This window comes from Loa loa (genome assembly GCF_000183805.2).
Source record: "Loa loa unplaced genomic scaffold supercont3.135, whole genome shotgun sequence".
Taxonomy (NCBI): domain Eukaryota; kingdom Metazoa; phylum Nematoda; class Chromadorea; order Rhabditida; family Onchocercidae; genus Loa; species Loa loa.
This window is the reverse complement of record NW_018108315.1, coordinates 125,557-144,363: the sequence shown is the minus strand read 5'-3', so window position 1 is coordinate 144,363 and position 18,807 is coordinate 125,557. Positions and strand designations below refer to the sequence as shown.

The window sequence follows — 18,807 nt, the reverse complement described above, 5'->3', positions numbered from 1 at the left end:
ACAAATCTGTATTTTTTTAATGAAAAAAAAATCGGAGTTTGGACAATTTAGCTGCTAAATCTTTAAGAAACGTTGAAGTTGAAGTCATACGGATGCTTTTAAAAAGAAAGGAATTTACCACATAATGCCATCAGTTCTCAGGTAATAGTCCTTAGATTATTTCTAGTTCGTAGTGACGACTGTTCACTTGAAGGTTTTTAGATTATTTGCTTAGTTAATACTGATGTGTCTGAATTGTTCTTCCAGTGCGTTAGAGAAGCTGAATTGATCAAAAACGCTCTAGTTTTTTTTTTTTCTTTTTTCGACAAGTCAAGGATAAATCTGTCAGATGGAATTTATTGGGAAATGCTACTCTCAAATAACAAATCGTTCAGTGCGGTTTTTTTTCTTGCTTGTAGGACTTCGAAACTTTCTTCGGTTGATGATTGTTTGCTTGCAATTTCTATTATTAGATTATCTGAATCTGGAAATATAAATTTATGAATTTTACAAATGGTAATAATAGCTTAATCTTCATTTTAGTACAGTATAACTAAAAACTGGTGATTACCGGTTTCATTTTCCCGGCTGTACAGTTTTGGTGGGATTTCCAACAATGAAAAAACTAAGAGAGAAAATAGCTTTATGACTGAAATTCTTGTTCCAAATCCAATGTATTCAACCTCAGTTGTTATCATTTCCAAGCAGAAATCAGTGCTCTACTGATGGTTAGTGTTGCGCAACCGCTTGGATGGTGTGGATTTCCTTGTCTTAAACTGCTTTTATCAGTTTTATCGAAATAAAAGTATGATTGAATGGTTCAAGGAGTAATCTACCTTGACAAGAGAGTCGATATAATTCCACTTCACTCGACATGATAGATATCTCTAGAAGATGGTTGCATCAGAGAGAAAATAAGTATTCAATTTTATTCGTTATTGTGGATAACGAAAAATTTCATTGGATAATTCCCAGAATTGTTTTCATCTTGCTTACTCTGTTCAATGCATTAATCAGTAAATGACGGTTGAACTTAGATTAGGAAAAAAATATGAAAACGTATTGGTATATACTCCTATCTGTATGTCTTGCTTCTTCAATCAATGCATTTTGGATATTTAATTTCGAGAATGTTGTGGTATTCTAAATAGAGATGATTATGTTGGTGAAGTGAGAGACAAGATGTGTGTGAGTTGGAGGGATGGGGAAGCTATGAGTGGTTCCTCAGCACAATTGAAGCTCGAGCTCACACTGGCGAGACTCGAGAACAGCGCAAAGTTCATCCTCTGCCTTTCCTAAAAGCGTGCGTAAAGATGTTACTGGATGGATAGATTCCTCTTATATCGGATGTAATACTACGATCTGTTTCTCTTTCTAGCTATTTCTCAATTGCGCACGGTACTTCTTACCTGCGTCATCATACTTCCTATCCGTAGCGTAGTGGCCTTTCTTTTCATTTTGCTATTTTTACACTTTATTATAATCTGCTTCATCCCATTTTCTTTACTACATCATCTCATACATTCCTCTTACTTCCAATTTCAAAAGCAGCTGATTTTTCCAAATGTTCGGTTTTCAATATAATTCTTTCCACACTTCCTAATTTCATTAGCTTGATAGCTATAAATGATCATCGAGCTGCTGTCTAGGATATCTGCAATATTTTGCAATCGAAAATGATTACTATAAAAAATATTCTTTACATATTTTATTTTGTGCTAAAGGAAAAACGGTTGATTTGTCACAAAATACTTTCGTTTAAAACCTCACAAGCAGTTTGCTTGATTTTTGTAAACAATGCATTTATGAAGCAAATTCCTTGTTGTATATGTGTCAGCCGAATTTCAATTTTCGTTTCTAAATTAAGTTTATGCGCCATCAGTATATTCATTAAATCCAGATTAGCTTGAAATATTAAATCCTTTAACAAGAACTACACGCATTGTAATGATTGCATATAACTTTCGAATGTTTTTAAAAAAAATTTAGGAGATGACAGAAATGGAGGATGATCCGTATGCAATAAGCTCGGATACTGATACCGAATCATTGAAAGGTCCACCGCCAAAAATCAGCATTGAGGGACGCTCTGTTGCTGATATTTCTTCACTTGTATGCTTTTTTAATTTGACGAATGTGTCAATATTTATGTGAATATCATTTCTTGAATTCATTTGAATCACATACGGCATGAAACTGCAGTTTGCATACTTTGTTAAATTGGCATCAATTTAGTGACTTATTTTTAGGTATTTGAATTCAGTAACCGAAAAAACTTCGTCTGATATTATTCCCATTTTTTATTTTTCTCTCCTTTGATTTCTAACGCCATTGTTCATGGAATGAATCAAATTAATATTTGGCTACTTGCAGTATAATATATCTCGTCTACCTTTCCTTTATCTCCTAAAGACGTACTGCACTGAAAGAACACAGTCTGCGGACAGCTCTAGTATCATTCATCATATCAAATTCAGTTTATTGTCACAGTTAGAGATATTTTTTATTTATTGTTGAAAAAAAATTGAGTTGGTGTATAAGTTTAACATGAAAATACGAGAAATTAATCATGAAATACCGTAAAATCTAATACTCGTGTCACTGTTTGCTAAATTGAAAGTTAGATCAGTCTAAATATTTGGCCAATCTATTATCTACTATGTCTGTGCGGCGTTTTTAACGCAGCTATTTCTTTGGTGCTTCAGTTAGTTGCTTGATTTATTCGAGAATAAAAAAAAGTTACCATCGACTGATTAAAGAGCGGTCTAAAATCGTTTGATGGCTATCAGTGTTAATCTCTTTTAAATAAGCTAGGTAAATTGTGCATTTTACCTAACCATTAGTATTATGCTGAATGACCGAATACTTAGCAGTTTAGTGATTTGGAAGTAGACACATTTCGATTATCATGTTTGGTGGACGAGTATTTAATACACCATAAACCATTGCCAAGTTTGTCCTGTCCTCAGTTTAATTACGGTTTGTACAGTCCTTGCAAGTATATTTTGTTGGTGAGGTTGATGGAAAAAGTTTTGGAAATTCAATTCAAATTTAATCATGTACAACATAAACAACTCTACGTCGAGGCAAATGATTAAGCTATAAAAATTAATGGAAATTATGATACATCTTTGCTTAATCAGCAGGCTTTCAGAAAGCCGCTTTGAGGGAAACAAAAGAGGCACTAAAGGATGAAAAACGCCTCGAGGAATTGAATCAATTGAAAGAGAAGTCCGAAATACATAAAATAAAAAGAGACTTTATTGAGGGTATGCATTCGCTTTAAATTCATTTCAAAAAGAAAAATTTAGGTAGAAAAAATAAGGATTATACAAATATTTATGGTTGCAATACGTTACAGAACATTAAGAACAACTGGGAATTCGTGATATTATCCTATGAGTTTTTTTCTAAAGTTCTGAATCATTTCTTTTGTATTAAATGGCTTTTATTTTTTCTCACTGCTTTTGATATACATTAGAAAAGTTTATTTGACTGACTCTGGCAATTACATAATTCTTGTCAGTAACCCCAAGTTTTAGGTAGAAAAAAAGAATTGGGGAATGAAGCGAAGCCAATAGATGAAGAACGTGAACAACTTGCCGCCGTCACAAAAGTATGTTATTCTTCAACCCCAATCTTCAGAAGGGGAGAAACCTTTTTTCTTCACGGAATACTTTTCATCTTCCAAAATCTCTTTAGTTTCATCATGGAAATCCAACTGGATGATAACGAGAATTGATTGCTTTAACGGCCGTTCCACATGCTTTTTCTGAGAGTTCCCATCTACAATCGTATTTAGCCTAAAGATCCACCATCACACCAGGGAGACACAATGCAGCCAAAAGTCTACAAAGTTAGGGCGCTTTGGTGCTGTGATTTTGGTTTTCCACGATTTTTTTTCTTTTTTGTTAAATAATTCTGTAGACTTTCCAGGAAAAGTACTCGAAGTTCAGAAATAAATTTGAAAATCTTCCGGAAGTAATGAAAGAGGATCTTGAAGAACGTTTGAAAACCATGGCGAAAGAGCTGACAGGTGTTGGAAAGGAAAATTTAGAAAACATCAAGGATGCCTTCGAAAATCCTCAAGAAGGCAATAAAAGCGAACGCGAACAAATTTTTATTGAACGTTCGGAAGCAGACAAAAGACGAGTGATGAGGACATTCACGCAGGTTTTTATTTATTCATCAATCTGAAACGATTTTTTCAGTAACCAGTAACCTTTAATGTTTACAGGCTTAAAATTAGCAAACATTTCATATGTTTGCTGTTTGCATCTTCACTAATACAATGTTTTTAACAAATCTCTCTTTTAAGACATAAAAATGATTTATTTTTTTTAAGGCAGACCTTATAGCAGATGACGCTCCGAAAGAATGTGCACTGTGTCTAAAAACAGTCTATCCTGTTGAAAGAATCTTTGCTAATAAGCGAAATTATCATATACAGTGCTTCAAATGTGTCAAATGTGGCAAGAAATTGATGTAAGCAAATTTTTGCTCCTTCTCCAATTGAGATCTTGATTAAAGAGGGACGTGACGAAGAAACGTTTTTTAAGGAGAGCTCGCAAGTTGGGATGTTTATCTTAAGTTTATAGGAGCACCATTCAGATCATAAGAGTACATTTTCACCACTACAACTGACGACATTACCCGAGCTGTGTCATTCCTTCTTGAATGAAACGAATATGAAGGATCAAGCTACTCTTCTGTTCAGATGATCGCTTTTTAGGTCAACGAATTACAATATGCACGAAGAACAGCTGGTGTGCAAACTTCATTACCTTGAAATATTTCATCCTGAAATTGCAAAAACAATGGACCCTGCTACAAGAGAAGGTTAGCTTTTAGAGAAACAATATTTTCCCCACCTTTTTGACTTATCGTCCCTCTTTCTATAACTTGTAACGCGGTATCTCATCAATTTTATATTGTAGAGGATGAAAAGATGGAAGATGAAGAAGATGAGGAATATGCAATATCGTCGAAACCAAAGCAACTTGGAGATGATGTTATTAAAAGTAAGTTTTAGTTGATTCAGTTCTGTTCCCCTAAATAACCAGTTTTTACTATTACACTGCAAGATATAAACTTATGTTTCAAAAATTTTGTGCACAGTTTTTTCACTTCAATTTCTCTCATTTTCTTGTTTTTAAATATGCTTTTTGCGTGCAAAAGTTTTGAGGATCGTAATCTTATCTTAAAAAAATTTATAACGTCAACTTTTTTCTGCTTTGGATAAAGTGAAGGAAGTAGTGAGTCAATTCTTCCTTGGAAAGTAATGCAAATTCTCTGTCCTATTTTTGAATTTCGTCCTCTTCACTTTTTTGGATTTCTTTAAATCGTTCTTATTAAGAATTTGGAGTCAATCTTTCTGCATTTGTTCATTTATTTAGCCTAACTGTTTCATGTCCCACATATCCAAAAGATCCGAAATTTGTTATGCGCATGACACCAAGAATATTGGGATATATAGTGATAAGATCTGCATTAGAGTGGTTGATATATTGGCAGGATATTAGGGGAGAAACTTCTCCTCTCATACATAGGTAGATAAATATAAATAGATAGATAGATATTGATATTGGCAAGAGAAAAGGAGCGATTTTTCCTCTTTTAGTATTCTTTTAATAAACTACTTCATGTCAAATATTCATAACAAATTAATAACTAAGACGGTGAAGGAGAAGGGTGTGGAAGAGGCAGAGGTGGGGCGGATTCATCTTGTGATGACACTGTGACCGATTGAACTTCTTCGGTACACTGACCATATTTCATCTTTCTGTGAAATGGACGACTTTTCCGGGGTTTACGTATCAATTACAGGTGAAATTTACTTACTTCTCTAGTCACTATCTTTTATAACCCTTTTCAGTGCATCTTTCAAAATGATCTATATAAATCTTATAGGTATTGGTTACAAACATGAAGTTAAAACTTTACTCTTTTTTTATAAAAAAAAAGACAGTAAAGTTCCAGTCCTGGATGAAGGGTTACAAATAACGGCTAGATGTAAATTTCCCCTGTTTATTTCATATTTTTATGAATGTAAACCACAAAGGTCTGTACGTTAAGAGACCAAAATTCAATGGATAATGATTTATTTTTCTGAAAAATCCATTCTTCACCCTTTTTTTCCAGTTATATAATGAATCCATATTATATCTTCCATGACTGGCATTTTTTGTTGTACAGCCTTATCAACATTTTAAAAACGAACTTATTATGAGAAATGAGTCCACCTCGAAAGTTCATTCTTTATTCTCCTAAATTCTGCCCTGGTAACTCATAGCACCAAACAGTTTTTCTAAAAAAAAATATTTTCATCTGAAACTTTGCTGCACCCACAAATTTCAAAACTCTTGCCTTGTGAACTATTTATGTTCTACCAAGCTAGTGTTAATTTTGTAACTCCCCGGTCAATTGATTTATCCAGTGCTGTAAACCTGATTTACTAGCACCACTCCAGCTTTTCTGAGCCTAGGTCGTTTCATTTCTTCTATATGCCTCAATTATCTTAGGCGTTTATCACGAGGTATAAGTTTCAAAAGTGTTGTTTGATTTTTCTAAAAAAGGTGGTCACGAAGGTCGCAACTTTTGCCCAATTTTGCTGAGTCTCTATTTGCTAAACAAATCTCTGGATAGCAGCAATTTTTTTCAGAAATGCCTAGGAGTATAAAATATACGTTCTTATTAATCATAATTATTAACAAAATAAGGATTTGTTCTCGATATAAATTTCATACCTTATAACGAAACACCGTGTCTCTTCCTTTACGGTGTCAACGTGAAGTGTACGGGAAGAAACAAATACGTTATTTGCGCTTATTCTTCTTGTATCACAAGTAAATAGCCTCACTGTATTAGTATGATTCAGGAGATATGGAAATAGAATTGCTCTGTAAGTGCTACTCTTTAAGGCCTGCTTCAGGTTCTTTCACACGTATATGTCATACAATGGTGTAAGAGTCTTTTTGTTTTATACGAACTTTTCAATAAATGTGTTGAGACCATCCAAACATGACGTTATGAGGGAAATCAGTCAGAATCTATTGGTTGCATATACAATTTTCAGTCAGAATGTTAACAATGAAAAGCTTTTTGAATCAGATTCTAACAAATAGGAAGGCAAGTATAACACTGAATTATCCAAGAAATACAAAGTCTTCGATTTTCTGTTTCTCAGGTTAAAGTTACCACAGAGCTCACTATTACCATTACCATTTAGTTTCTCGAATTGTATCTGACCATTAACGGAGTTCATCCATTTATTCATTCATTCACAGAAATCAAAACCAGTATATCTTAGTATCCAACAATTTAAATTACCTTTTAACAAGTTATCAACGTAGTTTTAGGCGGTACAAAATTAGACGATTTGTCCACTATTGGATCATTAAAGGCCAGAAAAGGAGATTGGGAAAATTCTGCGAAGGAGGCAGAAGCTGTGCTTACCGAGAAGAAAAATATCGTTGAGGAGATTATTTCAGGAAAAGTGAAAGCTAATTTGGAAAAGTATGCATTTCAATTACATTGTTAACACTGTTAAATTGCAAGTAGAATGCATGTTAATGAACTAGAATTGTGACAAGTATTAACTAAGCATTGGTTGGAGCGTTGAAAAAAGTTAATCAAAATAAAGTGGAAGTGCAGACAGAGGCTAATGTGCACCAAAATTAAATGTGCAGCAATTTTACAGCTGATTACATCTAACAGTTGCGAACGCGTTTTATTGGTTCTGTCAAATCCAAAACTAAATTTAGTGGTTTTTGTTGAAAATGTGAAGAGGGAAGGAAGTTGAGGAGTAGTGGAATATTTGTTTTATGCCACATATACATCTTTTAATTAAAAGAAAGTTTCCTGGGTTAAGATTTTTAAGTTCCATATTTGAGAATATGGTTCACATAGGAAACATACTAAACGTCTTTCTGAAGATTTGTAATGGGTGCTGCTAATGACGAAGAGGAAGAGGAGGACGAAGAAAAAGATGGAAGAGATCCAAATATCGCCCGTGAAGACAAGAAACATCGTAAGGAGGAACTTAACTTTGAACGGGTTTGGCATTCTAAATATCATTCATCGAATTTGAACTTGGAAAGGTTGCATTTTGTTTCTTTAAAAACAGATTCTGAAGCTTCAGAAATATGTATGAAATGAATCATTAACTTCTCATTTCTTTTACCAAGAAATAATTCATTGTGAATTTTTGCCGCAGGAGTTTAGGTAGATCATATAAAGAATAAGTGGAAAGCAGGCAATATACAAACAGCCGATTTCAAAGAAATGAAGAACGATCTGAAGGAACTACAGAATTATCCTGGAGTCAAAAAGCGCTTCCAAGAGATGACAGGGGTCGAACAGAAAGTTGCTAAACATTGGGACAGCAGGGAACTCAATACTTCAGGTTCGTTTTTCATATAGCAGTTCTTAGTGCGTTATTTAGTTCATTTCAAACTCCTTGATTAAAACAGTCGAGCAAGCTCCATGTTTTGTCTGCAGAAATTACAAATTCATGATCTTCATGTCATGCGGATAAATTAAGTTGATTAAAAAACTAAGTTTGTCACCGACTATATTTTTCTCAACTTCACATTTTTTTAAATTATTACCGAATTTGTGATAATCGAAGTCCAAATTCAGGAGTAGCTGATGCTCGCAGATCATTTTTGGAAGGTTCAGCATTTCAATCAGGACCGATTGAGAAAACTGCTATTGAGCTTGAAGAACTTGAGTTTAAAAGTTCATTCTTTTTTATTTCTTAATTTCTCAATTTTCTTCAAAAAAAAAAATCCACTATTTAATGTGCTTAACAAGCACTTCTGTGCTTCACACTGAGAAACTAAGGTCGCCTTTTAGACCTGAGTTGCTGATTGCACTTAACTCTTTGAATCTGATAATGTCTTTGAATTGCTACAAACTCGATTAAAGATTTGAATTATTTGCTAGTGAAATTTAATTTGGAACTTGAAGAATAAGAAAACCAACAGATGCATTTGCCAGATGCTTCAGTATATATTTCAATGTTTTGCAAAACACAACACTCTAAATATTTAATTTCATCCTTTGACTTTCAAGAATAACGCAAAGCTTTCATGCTATTTTCAGGCATTATGCTAATTTTCTATTTATCACTAGGATAAACCAATTACCTACAAATTACTGCAAAAAGTTTTTTGCCTAGTTTTTGAAAAAAACTTTAATTGACTTCATTGAAATGATGAAATTTCTCCGCAGAGCTTCAAGATTTCAAAGAACGCTTTGAAAAAGGTGAAGGAAACATCCAGGTGCAGAAGATTGAGATTGATATACACGCCGGAGACCTCAATGGAATTAAATCAGCGTTTGAAAAAGTAAGCGTCACTAACTTGGTTTATATTCACTAAAGTTGTTGGATCAAATCTGTGCCACACTTTTCAGATGGAATTTCGAATAAAATTTTTGCTTAATAAAAAGAATTTAAACAGTTAAGTATAACTGAATGAAAAATTATACACGAAATAAAGAGACGATTGCAAACATTTCAGGGAGAAGACAATTTGGAAATCACACCAGAAGAAAGAGCGGAATTGAAAAAGAAACAAATTGAAGAGGAGTTTTTAAGGTACAAGCTTGTTAGACGAGCAGCTGCCCAAAGAGAAGCCATCAAGGAAGTGCATCAATTATCTTTTTTTTATTTATCAAATTTAAACTTAAAAAAAGATTTTTTTTAAAGAACAACAAAAAGGGAAGAATAACGAAGTGAAGACCGATGAAGTGAAGTCTCATCTGAAATTTTTTCATTTATATTGAGAGAAATTGTACCAAAATCTGACTACTGATTTCCTAAAGAATTCCTACTTCGCGTTATGAATTGAAATGTTCCAATTGAGTTATTATCTCAATTTTGTCTCGCATTTTTACTCTCCACCGTAATTATTCACCTTAAATTACGTAGGTATCTGATGATGTCGGAATTGAAGCTGGAGTAGAGATTCAGGTTGAAGAGATCAAAAATCGTTTCGAAAAAGGTGATTATTCCTCCAGAAATGAACATGAAGGTTTGTGCTTTATAGCTGATGATGGCCACTAATGATCTCCAGCTGTTATGTTTTATGCAATATCGTTTTATAATATGAAAATGAGGTAGAAACTCTTCAGATAAACAATTGGATGTGGAAATTAAAATGGCTGGTAAAGCTAGGCAGAAATTCCGACAAATCGATGCTGAAGGAACTCAAACAATTGCTCCACGGAATCAGGTGGGGATTAGTAATTTAGCACTGCGTTGAGAATTAAAATATTTTATTTTAATTATTAAAAGTATTTCCTCGCACTCAAATCAAAAGACTTCAATTAAGCTTAAAATATTTCGAAGTTAATTTTTATATTTATCAATGTTTTCTAGCAAGAGAAGCATATAAGCAAATGGGACAAAAAGGAAAGCACAATCCCGGAACCAGTGAACAGAAGAATGGTCGAGGATGAAGGTCTGTCGTCAATCGCAAAAAGTTTATAAATAATTATTCTTTCTTTTCAAAATTAAAGAAAGATTGAACTCATTTACATAACGTTCTGTTAAAACGATTTCCAAATACACCTTCACCCATTCATTTATTAAAGGATCTTCGCCCGAACTGTTGATCTACCTTGAATTGAGTATGGAAAAATGTCCATTTCGGAAATCGACAGATCAGTATATAAATTCTCATTTTTCATTTCTTACCTCAAATCATTCTTTAAACAAATCGTAACGACTTACAAGTCTTTAGGATGTGATAGGAATAGCATGAAAGGGGATAGTTGTTTTCAGTGTATCGTTTCATGGTTACTTTAATTATTGCTTATTTTCTAAAGAAAATCAATTGCAGAGAAAGAAATAGAAGATGACGATGTTTATGATGTTAAAAACCTCATGCAAAAGTTCACAAACATTGGTAGAGAAGAGGAAACAAAAATAAAACATGAAAGGCCAAGTGATTTGGATGAAATTAAGGTATTCTTGTGTAAATGTTTTGATACGTCTTAAATAATTGTACCTTTACATTTCATTTTGTAGCTGCTGAATATATACTTCTTCATCCAAGGCTTTTTAGATAGCTGCGCGTAATTTAAAAGAACAGTTCGAAAAAGTTGGAACGAAGTTTGAAAATGAAACAGCAGAAGAAAAGCGCAGACAGCTCGAAGAAGAATTTGAGAGATTGAGGCGTAACAATTTCTGTTAAATATAGATTCAGTTGGAAAAAAAACATAAAAATCGGGTTTTGCATCCTCCAAAAAAGAAGCTTTAACCTTAACGTATCTAATGCAATAAGTATGCTGTGAAATTGGATTAAAGGTGAAAAAGAAGCAGCTGCTGTTCGAGAAGAAATCTCGGAAGAAGGGAAATTTCCTGAAAAAGAAGAGATTCGTGTGGCTGCTGACCATGCTTCGAAAATGGCCGCAAAGTGGGAAAAAATTCAGAAAAAGGAGGCTAAAAAAGCGGAAAAGAGTCGGATGCCTCCAAAAAATGCCACGCAAACGGTTAGTCTGATAACTTTCAGGTAAATAAGCATTTTCTCGTCACTCTTTGATGATTACTTACTTCTGCAGGTGCTTTAGTTATCTATGTCTCCTTCTTGTTTGTTACGAACCATTTTGTAATACTTTTAGTCCGTGATTTTGCAACTATTTTATGAAAATTATAACTACAGTTCATTTTTGAAAATAATTCATCTCTTTGTGGCATAAATTTGAAAAAGAGTTGTACAGTGGATTGTTTTCTCAAATCTCGAAAGCTCTCGAGTAAATTAACGTAGACATATCATGGTGGTTAAGAAATTTTTCGGAACAAAAGATAGAATAATTATCGAAATCTGCAACTAAAGTTTTAGAATCGAACTTTACATGAAGTGAATAAAGTAATTAAAGTTTGCAAATAAATTATACGTTCAAGTAGATGTAGTATAAAAAACACTTTGCAGGAAAAGTAAAAGATGCAGAAGAAGTACGTTGTTAAGTAAGCACATCATATGTTTCAGTGTTTCAATACGTACTAAGAAGCCATCTTTCATGATTCAAAATTGTTTTAATCATTTGGTCTATTTATTTTTGAAGTAAAAATATTTGAAATAGAACGATTCCTACATATGAAAATAAAACAAATTACACTGTTTCGCATGTCTATTACTTATGGGTTTCCAACAAATAAAAAATGCACGTTGAATTTATTTGTGTGAGCTAATTTAACCGCAATCTCTTCTAAAAAATTTTGCTTTCACTAACAGTGTTTAAACATTTTAAATCTCTTTTTACCAATGTCTGGTCACCCAACTCATCGCTCCTTTCAGTAATAGTATCATTATTTGTTATATATTGATATATTGACATCTCAAAAACAGTTTGCAATACCAGTCTTGAATGTATTCGTAGATATGACTATCGATTATTTGCACAGTGATATAAGGATAGGAAATAATTCGAAAATGAATAAATCCACAAACTTACTTTTTTTAACCTCATAGGTGCTTGTCCTTTAATATCTTTTAATTAACATATCTTTTAATTAACATAAAGTTAGAACTGCTGTGTTTTTTCTTTTAATCAGTGCATGAAATCATCGTCACTTCAGATTTGCAATGTTCGCTTGGCATCTTCTCCGTTGTGCAATAGCTGCGGTAAGGTTGTGTATCTTGCGGAGCGTTTGCAGTGTTTCTCACAAATATATCACTTGCGATGTTTTCGATGTAAACACTGCGGTCTGCATTTAAGGTAAAAATTAAATTTTACTTTCGGAAAATGAAGCGATGCCGATAAACTTGAACGATTGTAAACCCCTTTCAAAATTTTATAGAGCATTGGTCTCACTATTGATTTCATGAGATTTTTCATGTTTTTTACCAGTAACTAATTGCTCAGACTTCTTAATTTTCTTAAATTATGGTAATTAGAAGGTATCCAAGTTCATTCGTTTGAAGTATTTGCCCTCTACTGACTTTTGTCCGAAAATCTTTCTTTTCACACCAACTTTTTATTCTATCATGTGAGGAGACTGTAATGGTGATAGAAGCATATTTAGATTTCAAATCGAATTTCATTAGAAACCGCAACTGCTTAGTGGTTTATTGGGCTTCCATTCTACGGCCGACATTGATTGCGCATTTGTTTCGCTTGAAAGGGCAGAAGATAAAATCCGTTTCATACAACCACTAGTCAGGCTTTCGTTGGCTTGGAACACCAAATCTTTGCAGGTCAGACTACCACTGTAGAACAGCGTACAGTGCAACATTAGCATGCATTTAGTTCGCTTGATGGTGGTGGGATTTATATAAATTCCAAATATGTTTGTAAAAAAAAAGTGAAAGTGATAGAAAATGCTGCATGAATAGTGCACTTATCATATTGGAACTCAGAACAACGTGAGTAGCTAATATTGTAGAACTCTAACCTTTTTTTTCGAAGGGTTCTTAGGTTTCCCGTCAAAATTTTAGCGTCGGGATCTTTTTAAGAGTTCACAACTTTCACAGCCAGCACATTAAAGAATTTTGAAAAAGCTGAACACATTTATTGAAGTGGAGTATTATAATAAAAAAGTATCAGTACAAATGAAGTCGACATTTTCCGGAATCCTTTCTGGCTTACATTGTAATATATAGCAACACTGGATTTACGTTTAGGCTGGGCCAAAAAGGCTATAAACCTCTAAAATTGCTTATAGTTCCAAGCATTTTTATGTGGACCCAATCTTAAACTTTCATGTCTCAAAAACCACAGTTTTTCTTCTTTTTGTATTTCCTGCACGGTTTGAATTGCTACCATAATGTTTGCAGGAATCAAGTTAAGAAATTTATGAAAAGTTCATCCTGGTTGATATTTGAGCTTGAACGTCTTTAAATCCCTTCAACTTACCTTCATCACATTTTCTGCATATATGGCAATTAAATCGATCACAATTTACTGGCGAGGAGTAAATTATTTGCATCCAAAGTTAAAATTTTTAAAAGATCTTCGCAAATGTAAAATTCCCAAAGAAATGAACTGAATGTTAATGATTGTGTCGAAATTTTTTTTACAGGCCTATTATTTAATGTCAGTGTAACTTGCCAAATATATTATTTTCTTTCTAATTTCAGTTTTGATTCCAAACACTTAATCGGCTCTTTGATTCTGTTAAAAAATTAATAATTTTGAAAACCCATTTTAATGTAGTGGAATTGTAAATTTTTTGAGATGTACCAGTTTATCAGGCAAGCTGTATGCATCGGTGGTCTATTGCTGATTTCTTCTAAATCAGATATTTCTTATGATACAGGATTGTAGTTGATCGCTTCCATGCGTTTATTACTTTGAAGGGAACTTCCATGGGAGCGAGTGATACAAATTTCTGGAAATTACTTTCAAACATGACTCCCAGGGAATAGAATTAAAAGTACAAAAAAGTTATTCATCGATTTCTTCACAAAATTTGCTTAATTCAAACATCTTTAGGGTGGAAAATTGCCAGCGATCAACAGATGGCAGTATTTTCTGCGAGACACATTTCCGTCGCCTTTTTGTTATTCAGAGTTCATATATTTTTCGACACAACCAGCAGTTTGTGATAACAAACTGATTGCTCGGCGAAGGTGCTATCATACTTGCTAAACAAATACAGTTATACTTCAAGGAATATATCTCTTTATATTGTGAAAGTTATTTATGATGTGCAAAAGTTTTTCCATTTGATAGAAGAAATCAAATTTGCTTATCCTTCCTCATCATCATCAGTAAAACTCTTCTTTGATTACGACATCATCCTTCCCTCATTCTGGTGAGCTGGTTACATTATAATGTGATTGGATACATTTTAGACGATTAAAGTAACTCTAAAATTTATTAGAAAATAGTTACAAATCATAATTGCATAATTTATAGTTTCTGAATGATATGAACGTAAGGAAGGAAGTCAAAAACATTGAAGACGAAAGGTGCATTTTTGTTCGGGAAGGATTAAGGTAATGAGGGAGGAAAACTTGATGCCTTACAAAACTTGCATGGTCCTCTCAACCCTTTTTTGCATATTATTGTGATGAGCAGTTATTTTTGGAAATTAATTTTCTGAAGCATTGAATTTCCATTGAATTGAATTTCCATCAATGATCTGTCTTCGAGGTTGTGCTGTGTAACAAATCCATTTGTGTTTCAGTAAAACCTCGGGAGTCGCACAATTATGGGGTAAATTTGATTTTAACAGAATTTCCATCAGTTAGCTTAACATGCTGTTACAATTAATCCAAGAAAACTTTTCTGTTGATTTAGCTCATATAAAAATAGTAAAATTGTGGTTACTGCAGGAATGTGAAGGAAGGCTTATAAGTGCTACTGTGCTACTGTTCATTTTAGGTACTAATTATATGTTTCTTCATGGGCTGTGGAATTTGTTACTGTTTTATAAATATTATGAAATTGATTTCAGTGTGATAGGTGTGCTCAAAAATAAATTTCTTTTGAACAGTTTTTGGAATGATACATTCAATTCTGATCATTAGTAATTGTAACAGTTTATGTCACAAGCCCGGAAGAATTTGTAAAAAGTATTTTTTGAGAAGAAATTTTAACGAAAGAAACAAGAGCCATATTTCATACATTTACAAAAGTTTACAAAAACTCGAGCGCTATTGCACATTAGAACTATACCATCAGAATACAAGGATCAATTTGAAAGTGATGTTAATACAATCAGTTTCGTGCATTATTGTGCCTAACCAAAACTTCCTTCTCTTCACGCACTGTATTATCGCGTATTAATTCCTTTGTCATCGCAGCTATCTCATCTTCAATGCCTTCTCTGTAAATTTCAGAGACAAATGCAAAATTAAGATATAGAAGCAATGAATCATTGCTAAAAGCAAAAAATCCATATCAACCAAATCTTTAATATTTTATTATCCTACAGAAAATATTTACTGCCTTTTAGGTTGAAGAACTAATTACACTGACTGATTGATACGGGCTTAGCGATAACTCCTCAATGAAGTATTCTACTATTACTGCTGCTACTAGTAACTTCATCTCAACTCTGTTTTCAATTATAAACAACTCTGGTTGAGTCAAATTACTGCAATGTTTCCCAATATTTTTCATCAAGATCGCTTGTTATTACTAAGTTCAAAATGGGTTTTCCTCATTTCACTTTCCCATTTAAGATTTTCGGTCTTTTCGACGAATGATCTAAAGTTTGAGACGGCCCAACTTATTCTTTTTGTTAATCAATACTTCCTCAAATCCTGTAAAATATTTGGCTTGCTTCTCCAATTCACTATTTTTTTTCCTCTCCCTTGAGGTAAATTGCAAACTTGGCATACCGAAATAGCCTATTTTTTGTGACCCTCTTTCTTAAAATTCGATTTGTTAAAAGCTTAAGTTATTACAGGAACTATAGTCATTCTACACACCCGAATTTTGCTAGATTTTCTGAGCGATTGTATTTAAAAGGTTGTGAGAACTGCATGCTTTTGTGTTTCACTGAATAAAATTTTGCAGGCAAACATCAGCGCATATAATGTTTGAAGCAAATTACGGGATATTTTTGTTGGCTGGTTCCCCAGAGGATTTTATATTCCTGAATCGGGAGAAGGTTAGTAAGCGCGAACATTTTACAAATCAGCTTTATCAGTTTAATTAGCTTACTTTCCTTAAACACAGGTAATGATCCAGTAAAAAGTGTAATTTTCCACCTTATTCAGGTTGATGCCCTAGCGGTAGTTACTCTGGTTTACAGGTGCTAGTCAGTGATTGGAGGAATAATACAATTCGCAGAAGTACCAATTCACTAATGCTAAGAAAAAGTAGTGCTATCGGTGAAGAGGAGACACAGAAATAGCTGGAAATTATGATTATTTTTGATGATCAAATACCACTTCAAAAGTTGAATTTTCAACCGTAAACATCTGCAACTACCGAATATTTCTTATGTTTTTTTAACAATTCATTTTCAAATTCTTTAAGAGATTATGGACCAAGAATGTTATCCTTCATTGAAATTTTTGAACTGATTCTTTCGACCCAAACATTACGGAAGTTTTTGTCAATTTACTCTAGAAAAGTTGCAAAAAAAAATAATGATATGCCTCATTAAAATACCTTTGAACAGAATCAAAGCTACAGCGATTCAGACAAATATAGTAATTGAAATTAAGTGTACCTGAAATGAAACGAACGCAGAGCGAATGGATTTTGCGGATTTGCATTGTGTACAACCACAGTGACATTGTGATAATCAGGGCAGTCCAATGGTGCTACATCAAGACAACAGAAGTAATCCACTTGATTATGCCAACAGCATACCGTCGCTGCATTAGGCTTCAAATTACATAATAAAAGGGTGACAGTTTTTTGAAATTTTCACACATCCTTGAGGATAGCACATAAATTAACCTGATCTGGCAAAGCGTTTACGCAAAGGCTGTTTTGATGAGGAAGGCATTTGCGTGGTTGACCATCGGGACGATACATTGGCCTGGAACCGATGGGACATGGTGCTATGTTTCTTCTTTCCAGTACATTACTTGCGATCAATGCAGAAGCTAAATTTGTTTGAATTACGTACGAAGTACTTGAGGAAGGTTCGGTAGTGTACAATTAAAACAATTTTTTTCTTTTAATTTAGAATTCAAATTATTGGAAATAATTCGCAAAAGCTCTTAAATCGTCTTTAATGTTAAAAGGTGTTTCCGAAATAGCTTACTTGATATTATTACCAATGGACAAATTAAGCTAGAGTGATGAATGCAAGCATAAATACTCAGAGGATATATAAATACTGGAGAACTTAGTAAAGCTAGTGGAGGATAATCACTTTCTTTTCTAAAAAGGAAAGAAAGTGTGTTCAACGTTTTCTTTACCTGTCAGTAAAAGAAAGGTGTACCGAGCATGCATCGTAGTGTTCGATTTTTGTATTATTTCTACGCCGTATCCACACATCCTAATATAGGCCATTCATTAGAAGGGTCAAGTGATACGACCAAGCTGCAATACCCATCCTACACAGTTTTTCCGAATTGATTTTATCACTACAATCACTTGATATTCGTGTGTTAACACAGATACACATAAACATTCAATTGAAGAGAGAGAAACCGTTGAAAATCTTTCACTCAAAACCATTAGAATCCCATCAAACTATTTAAAAAAGGACCGTGAGAACATGTGGTCTTACTTAATTTCACTTAATGCATTTGGGAACAATGCTGAATGACTCAGCTATTAACTTTGTCATTTGAATGGAATGTATGAGAATCTTCACTCCGTAAATCTTTTCCGTCAAAAACCTGAGTTTTTGTTCTTGAAAAAAGCACAAAAAGTCACATCAAACCGTTTCAGACAGTATACTTACAAATAGCCAATATATCACAAAAAAAATTCTATTATAGTTTCCATTAGTAATTTCAACTCATTACCAAAAATCCAATAAAATCTAATTATGATTTGTAGTTTCGATCCCACGAGTTTTACTATGAAGCCAACTTATAGGACATGATATCGATTACAAAAAATCAATCCAGCATATAAAACAAAACATGTGTTCTTGTAAATATTGAAAAACGAAGGATTCGAAATTAGTTTGGAGTGCTGAAGAACCAAAAGCTAAATAATAAATATGGTCATATTTCAATTCAGAAAAGAATAAGCCAATAAATGGAAAACAGAAATAAAGCAAGCTCTAGAAGGGATGTCGTGTTGTGCTGAATACTGGAATTGCAGATAATATGTTTTGCAAAATGCAAACCAAGAAAAAGGAGTAGGAATCTTGAACTAAGCAAGTTGAGGAATTGGTTCGATAGCAATTTTTGTTCAACATCACCTATTTTACATTGGGTTACCTACTATTAAAGT

The 18,807-nt window shown here is 33.3% G+C and overlaps 2 protein-coding genes across 2 annotated transcripts; one reads left to right on the top strand and one right to left on the bottom strand.

Annotated features, from left to right (window-relative positions):
* Positions 1-1,971: 1,971 nt before the first annotated feature.
* LOAG_17832 (LIM domain-containing protein) lies at positions 1,972-11,563 on the top strand (the record flags this gene model as incomplete). The annotated part of the gene is made up of 19 exons (XM_020450496.1): positions 1,972-2,091; positions 3,134-3,248; positions 3,522-3,595; positions 3,916-4,152; positions 4,325-4,464; positions 4,712-4,818; positions 4,917-5,000; positions 7,338-7,494; positions 7,914-8,034; positions 8,203-8,383; positions 8,620-8,718; positions 9,214-9,329; positions 9,504-9,629; positions 9,914-10,016; positions 10,117-10,217; positions 10,364-10,445; positions 10,827-10,951; positions 11,052-11,163; positions 11,294-11,563. The coding sequence occupies 19 exons, from the start codon at positions 1,972-1,974 to the stop codon at positions 11,500-11,502; spliced, it is 2,409 nt and encodes an 802-aa protein (XP_020305816.1). The 3' UTR covers positions 11,503-11,563.
* A 3,980-nt stretch (positions 11,564-15,543) lies between these two features.
* On the bottom strand, positions 15,544-17,895 carry LOAG_17831 (hypothetical protein; the record flags this gene model as incomplete). The annotated part of the gene is made up of 4 exons (XM_020450495.1): positions 15,544-15,760; positions 17,117-17,274; positions 17,350-17,498; positions 17,817-17,895. The coding sequence occupies 4 exons, from the start codon at positions 17,893-17,895 to the stop codon at positions 15,652-15,654; spliced, it is 495 nt and encodes a 164-aa protein (XP_020305815.1). The 3' UTR covers positions 15,544-15,651.
* Positions 17,896-18,807: the final 912 nt, after the last annotated feature.